This window comes from Schistocerca cancellata, chromosome 8, assembly GCF_023864275.1.
Source record: "Schistocerca cancellata isolate TAMUIC-IGC-003103 chromosome 8, iqSchCanc2.1, whole genome shotgun sequence".
Classification (NCBI taxonomy): Eukaryota; Metazoa; Arthropoda; class Insecta; order Orthoptera; family Acrididae; genus Schistocerca; species Schistocerca cancellata.
Window position 1 is genome coordinate 329646678 of NC_064633.1, and position 12058 is coordinate 329658735.

At 42.4% G+C, this 12058-nt stretch overlaps 1 protein-coding gene across 3 annotated transcripts in view; it reads left to right on the forward strand.

Moving 5' to 3' along the window:
- The window catches only part of LOC126094997 (uncharacterized), a 56716-nt gene that overhangs the window by 16366 nt on the left and 28292 nt on the right, over positions 1-12058 (forward strand). Inside the window, exon 3 of one of the 3 annotated variants that reach the window (XM_049909652.1) lies at positions 3043-3166. The exons of the other annotated variants lie outside the window; for them this stretch is intronic. Coding sequence (XP_049765609.1) covers positions 3043-3073 — 31 coding nt within the window. The 3' untranslated portion in view covers positions 3074-3166. Of the gene's footprint in view, positions 1-3042; positions 3167-12058 lie in introns of those variants that run through there. 3 annotated transcript variants of the gene reach the window in all.

Genomic DNA, 12058 nt, shown 5'->3' on the forward strand with positions numbered 1-12058 from the left:
CAGAAAAGTGTCGGTTTGGGAAATTTTCAGAAAACATCTCGTGAACCACTTGTACTAGAATCCTGCAACAAACGTCAATGCTATTCTAATATAACCTACTTTTAATTTGTAATGTCATAGGGTACTGTTCCATTTAAAAAGCCTATGTTCGCAAAAAATACACTTTCTTAAATCATTACTATCTGTTTATTGCCTACCAATAAAAGTCTCTGGCTAGCAATGCATTCTGTGAAAATCGCACATCATTAGCACTTTCCATCTCTGCAATATCTGCAGTGCAGCTTTGAGGCCCTGTATATGCGAACATGCATGGGTTAACACTATCTGATCAAAAGTAGCCGGACACCTCTATGTAATGCGGGATTAACTAATATATGTTTGTTTCTAGAGGGAGTGGTAGGACTGGGTTGAGGTGGGAGTGGTTTTCGCCCACTGCTAAAATAATTTTTTTAATTATACAAGTTTTAAACATTTATTTTCCTACAAATACAGTAAACTTAAATAAATTTTAAGGCACTTACTCTTGCCAGAAAGAGAGCTAGTTTACCGTTAAATAACAGGTCATTTCTGTAGCAAATTAGTAGAACAATCTACCAGACAACCAGATACCCGAGGAATAGTTTACAACCTTTGAAAGAGAGGATACAAGAAGTACCAATGGTGCTTCTCTATTAACATCAATTTAAATTAAATCTGCAGTAACAAATAATTCAGTAATTAATTTCAAGAGTGACAGTTTCCGAAATATAACACAAGAGCAATAACTGAATCCGTCTGCACAACGAATTTACAGAGGATACCAACGCAATAGCATAAGCTTAACCAAACAGTGAACCACTAAATATTCCATGATAACTGCTCTCAAAGGTGCAAGTAATTATGTCAGACATGAAAACAGTTGTGCAACGAGTAAATTCTACTTAGAATTTTAAAATGAAATACCCCATTATCTTAAAAGGAAATGCACAACAATTTAGATAAACAACATCTGCCCACACAGAAACACATCAAATGGAAAGAAGCATGGCAGGTAATAAAGAATGGGTTGGTTACAGAAAACACGAGTGAAGGCTCAAATTACATCAAACTGAAAGGGGGACAAACGAACTGGCAACTGACAAATTTGCATGTTGCATCTGGGCAGTTAAGGAACGCTGATCCAAATCAGACAGTGAATGCTGTTAATACGAGGGCTATTCGGAAAGTGAGGAACGACCGGTCGCAAAATGGAAACCACTGTGAAAATCGGACAAGGCTTTTCACAGATGTTTTGGGCAGTGTCTCTAGTATGCCCGTCGATCGCATCAAGACGCTCTTTTCAGTTGTGAGTGCACTGTGAGGTAGTGAAGGTGCCCAGAACAACAATGTCTCCTGCCAAGTAGGAGGGCCCGTTGAGAGACTTCGCCTTAATGAATGCAACCCACCTAACACAACTGCCACGCACTTCCTTCTTCGTGGCAATTCTCTGCTGCACTCTGCAGGGGTTGTGAAGACGCAGCCTTTTCGATCGCCCACTACACAGCCCTAATTGGCTCGTTCTGAATATCATCTCTGTTCTCATGAAAGCTGGATACAAAGACAACGCTTGGGTGCAGGCAAGGCACTATAGACCAGCTTAGAGAATTATCGCAAAGCACAGGCGGCTGCCTTCTATGACGAAGGTGTTGGAAATTTGGTTGGTATAACGCTCCGCGAAATATCTAAGTCGGAGCGGCGACTATGTAGAGAAGTACCTGGAAGTTTGTAATATTATTGGATTTCAGCTACTTTGCATGTGAGATCTATTGACATTAAAGGAAAGGACAGCCAACGAAATGTAGTTCGTAAAGATGCTAAGCATCGCAGCGCGTGGGTAAAGAGACGAAATATTTTTTTTAATGTGCGCCTATACCAAGACGCGTGTCCAGCGTTTAAATACTCTAAATAAACAGTATGACTCGCTGGGCGCAGATATTTAAAATCATTGCCCCAGCGTTCGATGGTGCGAAACATTTGAGAGAACAATCTATCTTTTGTTAAAAAATATTCTAGAGACTTCATTACCACTTGTACTTTTGGTCGCCGACATGTTAAGACGTACAACATAGCTTTGCTACAAATTGTATTTTTATTTTGTGTAAAAACTATGTGAAACGACGAACAAACATTTCGGTAACTCGGGTGTGGATACAATGTACTTACGCACACACAAGGACATTTAATTTTCAGAAGGAACGGACTAACAGAGCAGCGATTATTGGACGGTGCCATTTACAAAAGAAATATCAGATGTAAGTCATGCATTTATTGTGTATTTGTCAATGTGTAGAAGTTTAAAGCCAATTTGTTCAAAATATATTAATATTTTACGATGCAGTAATTTTCTACTTATTCTTTTCTTTCACTAACCAAAAATGATGTTCAAATTGTGTATGTGCTTTGTTACAGGTTCGCTCTTTATCGAGGTGTCTCGATTGTATTTGGGGCACGACTAATGTGTTCAATCTCCGATCTGTTAATCTTTCTCTTACGAAATTCCACTAATTTGCTTTCATTTCCATTTTTATATTCGAATTACGTATTTTCATCGAAGATTCTGATTGCGTGAAGGCAGTCCGGGTCAAAAGGTAAATTATTCGCGTGATTAATCCGTACGTCCCCTGAACACAATCGAGAACCGACGCATCGGTGATCAATTAATAATCTCTGTCTCTTTTAAAGTCGTACTAAAAAACGGCCACACAGGATAGCCGTAAGTACGCAATCTAGCGTTAGGTTGCATTTTGTCAGTAAATATTACCAACCAACAGTTACAGCATCACTATTATTAATAAGCAAGTTCCTAACGCCAGAAGTTGTAGCTAAATGTGCAAAGAAAACAGTTTTGATTTTCACTCTGGTTTCCATTTCGCGACCGATCGTTCCTTACTTTCCGATCAGGTTGCATACATTCAGTACACACAACAGCTGACAACTGATTTATTATAATATCAGTAGACACCCAACCAGTAGAGAAAGCACCATCTTATAACACACTCACACAAGCAAATTCGCTGCCTCCAGGTTCTGTTTGCGGAAAAGACCAGCCAGCTAGCCCTGAAGCAAGCTGCGCCCAGCCTCGCCGTATAGTAAGTATTCCGCCAGCTCGTTCCTCCTTGTTACAGCTGTCCCACCACGGCAGACACGGCGTACATTCATATCCAACGGCTGTTTTCTCTCTTAGTGTGTGCCCGCTACTTGTTGCCTGCTATCTCCCCAACGTTCGACTCCTCGCCTGTTTCGTCTTCTCTCCACCCATCCTCGCGGTTGCGCCTGCGCCGTGGTATCCGCGCCCAGCGCCGCCGAGGAGCTGCTGCGTTACATCTTACGACCGAACAAGACCAGGTCATTGTACGAGGGGCGTTTGAAAAGTCCGTGCAAAAATAAAAACTACTTGCATGTTTGGGGTAAAACTTTTTTTTTCGACATAGTCTCCTTTTAGACTTATGCATTTCGTCCAACGCTGTTCTATTTGTTGATTCCATCCGAGTAATAGGAATTGTCCAAGTCTGCAAAATAGCTATTAGTTGCTGCAATCACCTCCTCGTTTGAATAAAATCTTTTGTCCCGCCAGCCATTTCTTCAAATTGGGGAACAATTGCAATCACCTCCTTGTTTGAATAAAATCTTTTGTCCCGCCAGCCACTTCTTCAAATTGGGGAACTAATAGTAGTCCGAGGGAGCCAAGTCTGGAGATAGGGGGGATATGAAACGAGTTGGAATCCTATTTCCATTAATTTTGCGACCACAACTGCTGAGGTGTGTGTTTGTGCATTGTCGTGATGGGGAAGGACTTTTTTGCGGTCCAATCGCCGGTGTTTTTCTTGCAGCTCGGTTTTCAAACGGTCCAATAACGATGAATAATATGCACCTGTAATAGTGTTACCCTTTTCCATACAAATGGATCTGAGCACTATGGGACTCAACTGCTGTGGTCATAAGTCCCCTAGAACTTAGAACTACTTAAACCTAACTAACCTAAGGACATCACACACATCCATGCCCGAGGCAGGATTCGAACCTGCGACCGTAGCGGTCGTGCGGTTCCAGGCTGTAGCGCCTTTAACCGCTCGGTCACTCCGGCCGGCACTCTTTTCCATATAGTCGACGAGGATTATCCATTGCGAATCCTATAAGACAGTCGCCATAACCTTTCCGGCCGAAGGACTGGTCTTCGCCTTTTTTGGTGCAGACTCTCCCTTGATAACCCATTGTTTAGATTGTTGTTTGGTCTCAGGAGTATAGTACTGTATTCATGTTTCATCTACAGTGACGGAACGACGCTTGAAGTCCTGCGGATTCTTCTTGAACAGCTGCAAACCATCCTTGCAACACTTCACACGATTCCATTTTTGGTCAAGCGTGGGCAACCGCGGAACCCATCTTGCGGATAGCTTTCTCAGGTCCAAATGTTTATGCAAAATATTATATACCCGTTCATTTGAGATGCCCACAGTACTAGCAATCTCACGCACCTTAACTCTTCTGTCATCCATCACCATATCATGGATTTTATCAATGATTTCTGGAGCCGTAACCTCCACAGGGCGTCCAGAACGTTCAGCATCACTTGTTCCCATATGGCCACTCCGAAAATTTTGAAACCACTTATAAACTGTTCTAATCGAAGGTTCAGAGTCACTGTAATGTTTATTAAGCTTGTCTTTAGTCTCCTGAGGCGTTTTAACTTATGTTTAATCGCCACAAGAAGTTCTTCTTCGTCCATTTTTGATTATGACTCGACTTCCTCGATTCATACGAATGCCAAATACAAAGAAATAGACCAATATGGCTGAAACTTGGTGTCCGTTCTTTATAAAGATGCTACTAACTAAACATGACCTCGATACGAGCCGGTGGTGCCACCTCTCGGACTTTGCACGGACTTTTCAAACGCCCCTCGTAAAACTAGATGGAGAGTTTGTCGGTAGAGGAGCTGTAACAGCAGAATGGGTCAGTAAGAAGGGCATAGTGGAGTAGTCACTGCATGGCACCTGAGTAAAAAAAAACCATCAGCGACATTTCAAACCTACAGACTTGCCCAATTCAACTGTTACTGATGTGATTGTGCAGCGGAAACGAGAAGGAACTACCACGCTAAAGCAAGACAAGACAGACCACATGTACCGAAGGTCAAGGATCGTCGAACACTGCGGAGATGGATGCAAACAGTCGCATGATATTACTGGAACGAATCACTCGTGAGTTCCAGAGTTCCACCAGCAGTTCAGCTAGCACTTTGACTGTGCATAGGAAGTTAAAAGGAATGGAGTACAATGGTGGAACAGCTCTTCGCAAGCCACATATGTCTGTAGTCAATGATATGCAACACTTGAGGTGCTCTAACGACAGCCACTGGACAGTGGATGACTGGTAACAAGTCATTGGGAGTGATGAATCACACAATGCTGCGTCGCCTTGTGATGGAAGGGTTTGGGTTTGGCGAATGCCTTGGGAACTTTATCTGCCATCACATGTAGGTACCAACAATGAAGTATGAAGGAGGATATGTTACGTTATGGGTGTGGTTTATATGGTTAGGGGGTAGTCCCATTATTGCGCCTAAAGAATCGTTAAATGCATAAGGATATGTACACATTTTACAGGATTGTTTCCTGTGTAGAGTTGAGGGACAGTTCGGAGACGATTGCTTGTATTATCATGAAGCAATATCTGTGAAGTAGCTTTACTGAACTGGACTGGTCTGCCCAGATTCCCGGCCCAAACCCAACGGAACCCCTTTGGGATCAGTTAGAACATTGAGCCCATTCCATATCCCAGCATCCGCCATCACTACCCTCTTTGGTTTAGGTTTTTGGAAAAGGAAGGACTGCCATTTCTCCACAGACGTTCAGACACCTCATTGAAAATGTCCCTAGCGCAGATCAAGTGGTTCATAAATGCAAATGGTGGACATGCCCAAAATAGTTACAAAGGGCCAGTTCTAAGCGAGATAACGATATTATCTCAATGTCTGGGGTATAAGAAGACTCGAAATAGACTCTACAATAAACACCATTGGCATTCTGACTTATCCCACTTTTAATTTGTTTACGTCGATAAGCAGTGCTTCCTTTAAAAGGTGTAATGAGGCAATTGGGTAAGGATATCCGCCACTCCATTCTGCATGGGGAACCACCATCCAGCACAGTGACCTGAGGGAATTGTACAAGGTCACCCAGGGCATCCCACATTCTTCCCACACACCACTCAGCCCTCCCCTTCCCTCCCCCTCCGATGGAACCAATAATTTTCATTCTCGACTTCCCCCTCCTCATCCTTCATAATTAGAGCAGTTGTCTGGATGGCATAAGCCTTGCTCTGTGTATCAAGTTTCTTTGTGTGAGGGTATGAGTATTTGTTATAAATCACAACACCAAATTATTTTTAATATTCGAGGACTGTGTGCTCTAGTGAGGAGATCATATTTTTCTGTGACCAGGGTGTGGGTTTTTGTTGTAAATAATAATAATAACAAATTAATTGAATTGCTATTCCCGCTACGTGAGTTTTACCCCACTGCTCTCTACCATACGTCAAAGCCTCGTTACGTCAATGTCGCGTCCCATCTCGGCAAACTCGAGTCATGTCGACGTCACGTCACGTCAGCGTCTGGTTGGGTCGACGTCATGGTGCTTTCAGCCAATCACAGTGCAGCCTGAGCTCAAAAGTATGAACGATTTGAATTGTTTATCAATCATGCGCTGTTGCTCACCTCCGAAGTATGTGTTCTGTAGTGAGAGGATCAGTCTGTGGGAATTTATGATAAGCAAAAAAATTACATTTATCATTATTCCAGCCATGCAAATTTAGTCGTTCGAGGAGCCAACAGAGACCAAAAACCCACAGTGAGAATAGGAAAATATGTAAGAAATCTCATAATTAAGTGCTATTTTGAGTTAATTTGTTGCAATTTTTATCATTTTTTCCCCAAAAACCGACTTATCCTAAATACGATGTTAATGATCTACTGCAGTGCTTTATTTAGCAAAAAATGCGCTCCTTCAGAGACTTTAAATGTTAAAGAATACCACAGTGCAGTATCCAAACAAACTCTTGGTAAGTCATCCCTTCATTATTAGTGTGTTAGACGTCATAGTGTACGTGTTAAAAAGGGCTTTTTGTCCTACTGGTAGAAATAATGACGTAACGTCATTTTCCACAAAATCCCCGTAAATATTAACAAAACGTAGGACGTAAGACGTTTGTGTGCGACGTAATAGCAATATTCTGTAAGCACTGATATTTTAGCGATTTTCAAGACTATCAACGAAAGACAAGCGTAAATACAGTATGTATAAGAATTAGCACAGTGCTTCAAACACGCAACTAGAGAGGTGACCAGTACCGGCGCCGCTACCGACATGTGAAATGCCTACCGAGTATGCAACACTTCACGCTCTTCGCAGTGCGTAGAGTGCTTCGATTCCGGCGGCAGCGACTGGACCAGATTGAGTAGCTTCTATCACACTAGCCCATCCCCGAGCAATGATAGGGAAATTTGCATTATTTAAACAATGTATGCCGAGAGCCTTGTACGTCGCTACCTGTCAGACATTACCGACGCTGGATTGTGATAAAGGTTTGAAACAGCACAGGATGACGTAAACCTAATGTCATTCGTGCTCACTTCAGTTCGATGCTCAGTCGGTAAGAGCTGTTGTTTGTTTCAGAGATGCCTGCTAAATTTCGCACCCTGTGTACCTCGCCCCCTCCCCACTCCCCCCCCCCCCCAACCATTCCCAACCACTCCCCAGATACCAAAAAGTATCATGTACTCTTCCTACTATACATCGTCAGCAGTATATGTACACATGCCTTTAGTTGTAACACTCTTCAACAACATCCTGGACACCTGGATGTAGCTGCACGCCTGTGCAATGGAAGGTCCAGGTGAATTCTTCTGATCTTTCCATGATATAAGAATAACTTTCTGGATCACTGACTTTCGACGTCCAAAACCGTCGTCGGTATAAGAAGCAGCACCGCTACTCGTCTGCTGCACCTGGGAAGACTGCCAAACTATCCCTAGATTTCGGAAACCACAAGTAATTTCTGAAATTTTTGAAACACTGCGAATTTCAGTCACTCAAAGACCGAATGTCATATTATTGCCTTTTGACTCCTTTTGGGTATTCTTATCAGTCTTCTCCCTTTCCGGCTAATGTCTGTTCTCTGCTTCCTGTCAGAACTTCCTCCATCATTATTTCTAGATTATTGGCACTTGGAGAATACCTGGTGCTCGGAAAGCCTCCAACACTTAAGCCAGCCTACTGGCCTGCGGAAGCAACATTCACCTAGCATTTTAAATCTGTCCTGGAGTCCGTGATAGGCAGACTAGCGGAAACCAACACTTCAGCTCACGTTCCTAAGTGAGCACCTCCAGCTTACAAAACCCACAGATACTCCGATGAATGTTGGAACTCGGTTTCCTCGGAGATAATGTCATGTCCCAAGCCATGATCCTCTATTACGTTCAACTTAAAAAGAAAAAGACGCAGAATCATTTCTCCAAATGGAGTCCAAGTCAGATATCTGAAACCCCGTCTGAGCAGACTGGGATGTAATGTTGCACTGTTCCTTATTTTTCAGTGACAGAATATGTGAAGATTTGAAGCTGAAATGACATGGAACATCATGAAAGCATCAAGTAGACAATACACCAAATCACACTGTTACTTCTTTTCAAGTATGGTTTGACAAATATATAGATGAATCTGAAATGATCCTTGGACGTGTACATTTTTACGACATGTAGTAAGTTTTCTAACTGAAGGTCAGTTGAGATTCCCTCAGCTTCTGTCGTTGACTTGCAACAGTCTAAATGTCGTCTACTGCCATGTTAATCATGTTACTTCAAGAGTTTGAATTATTTTAGAAGTCGAATAGGATACTACGAAGTACTAGCAGAGCATGAACATGGCCGTACTGTAGTGATCTCTTCCCTTTAGCAGATCCCATGTTGTTCCTTTCTACTTTCATAAAGTGTCCACTTCCATAAAGTGTCTACTTCCATAAAGTGTCTGCTGTGTTCATTTTTGATGTGGTCTACTTTTGACACTCCAGAACGTCATATTTAGTAATCCATTTCCATGGACAGTAATCGTTCGTTTCTTTATCATTTCTCAAACTTCTGATTCATATGTATGTATGCTTTCTACTGTTTTTGAACCTAATTTTTATTAATCTAAAGGATTGAGTTTGTGAAGTGCCGGGGAAAGCAGTGTATTTAACACTAAATTCTTCTAGAATCTACATATGTAAATGATGCTCTAAGCCCCCCCTATTCTAACTCCGACTTTTGCTGTTGCACAAGGATTTAAAAAAAATACGCGAACTGACTCTAATCAACCCTGCCAGTGGAATAGAAGAGAGTTTGGCACCTGCAATAATTTAATTTGATAAATAAGTTAAATAAACGAAGGTTTCATTAACATAGTGAGGAATGATAGGGTTGCTCTACCGATTAACAGAATGAAAGTTCTGTCCAAAATAACAATATGATTTATTAAGACTAAACACAAAATAATAAACAAAAACACATGAAACATTTACAATACATCAAATTGGCTCAAACTGGATACTCAAACAAACACTGTGAATGTGAAGTTGTCCCTAAACTAGATTGTGAGGATTATGACGAAGTGGTATGTGCAGCCAATTCCTTGCAACTCAAATCTTAGAGAAAACACATAGCCAACACAACATTAATAGCTGCTACCCAAGACAGAACAAAGTTAGAAAAAGACGAACAGGCGCGCTCTGCTGAGCTCTGATTATCACCTAGGAAAATCCCTGTCTGCCGGTGCTGCGGACATACCTTACCAAACTGTCTTCTTAACTGCCAGAACACGATCTGGCGTACCGGAGGCGATGGCTGGTTGCTTCGACGTCCTCGACCGAAAGGCGAGAGCCGACTACCCACAAGAGCACCCGTACAAAACCGAACACAGAACATTCCCGCCCCCACGACAGTGGTCGTGGTTAACCGTTCCAATCAGCAACTCGAAAACCGGCGGAAAATTCCACTCCATTGCCGGAACACTACCATTCCACCAATGGAGATTCTTGGCGCCAATTTCTGCGCCGATTTTGCTACGTCACGGAGCTATGCCCTGAGTAAGCCAATCACAGTTACGATTTTGCAGAAAGCGCGGGAATTTGCCCGCCACAACTGCCTGGGTACACAAGTCATTCCCACGCCTTGCTGGTAGCCCACCAGAAAGTGTTTTCGCTAAGTTTCTGCGAAGTAACGGAACCTCTAGCTCAGCCGCTACTTCAGGCCCTGGAAAGCGTTCACTCGACTCTCTCACGCCCATCGGCTTACCCTTTCAAAGTCAGCAGAGCCCGCCTGTCACCGGACCACCCGGGTGACGAGAGACGCTGCGTGGGAAGTCCGCGTGTGAAGAAATAGCAACTTTCCACCGCATGCAATTAGAGAGGAGAATCGTAAGATAGAAATATGAGAGGGGGCTCATGCCACCTCTCATAGCCCCTACGCCATTTTAGATTGTAATTGGTGAGCGGTTGGCTCACTTAGGAGCAAGGTAGTGAGTCAACCACCCAAGAACAATCTCGCAAACTGGCTGCACAGGCCGCACTCTATAAAGAAAATCACTGCAACTGAAAAATGCAGCTCGTAGAGGGAGGATTATTTATGATGTAGCCAACTTCACCTTCTTAATATGGAACGCTAACACTCACATCACACATCCATACCCAGGGAGCCCCTTCCAAACACCGATTCACACAGACATTCACTCTCTAAATATGGCCCGGGCATGTGAGCCAAATATGGAGCAATTTATTCTTTAAATCAGAGTTGGAGTGCTCCGCAATTAAATGCCCAAGATGTTACAACAATTTTAATCATTAAACTAACGTGAACTCACTCACACATGATACTATTTAAGTTAACAACCTCTTTGTGAGCTTTCAGAATCTAATTACAACCTCCGATTCATTCTGTCTCCCTGCAGCAAGAATAACCTTTACAAAATGTTCCCTGAACTGATGGTCCATTCACAATGACAGTGGTGGTATCTGCTTCGGTTTATGGGGACTTCAGGCACACTGTTTGCATACACACAACAATAAATACAAAATACAAAAAAAACATGGTGTGGAGAACAATACAGTAATTTGTAATAAGAATTACAGTGTAAAACACAAACACATACAAGGTATAACATACATTACAAAAACAACACTAGAGAAGGAAATTTAAGAACAAAAACAAGGTTCATGGGGCATCAAGTTGTGCGTGCACATTGCACAAAGTTCACGACTGTGCTGAGAATGAGGCACTAAATCACATTGTTAGAAATATTCGAAGCACTTCACAAATTCCACAGTACTGACATCACATAGGGCTAAACGTCGGGTGTTGTTGCTACATTGTTGCAACGGCAATAGGGTGTGCTGGAGCATCTGCAGTACTCTGTTGAGATTGCACCATGACCTACGCATATGATCACGGCAGTACGGTAGGAAGACACAGTGATAGGCTCTCCTCACATCGATTAATTGTCTCTGAGGTCTACTTGTTGGGAAACGGCCCGGTGACTGTCAGCTTGCAGGACCGGACGCTCGCCTTCTGGCAGGTAGCCGAAGACCTCTTGTTTTTGCACTGGCTGGCCTCTGCATTGCCAAGATACCCGTCATCTGCACAGTTCTGACAAAAATCTTATGCCTAACTTTTTCCCATGACCTTCTATGTTATAATAAATTTACATAATGACACATTGATGGTCTGTCATTTCAGACACTCTTATTTTACTTTTATAGTTATTAATCTATGGCTATCATTATAACAAAATAGAGACCGGTCTCACTACTGTACATGGTGTGTGACGCTACGCTGGTGAACAGCTAAATGTGCGGGCCCGCACTAATATTACTATTAATTATATAGATTGACAGTAGACATGCTCAAGAATTAACTACCATTTGCCAACGATCTACATTCTATGTCTTTTAATTAAATTATGTTGTTATACAGGTCTAAGTTTTACTGTGCTATAAAGAACATGCAACTATG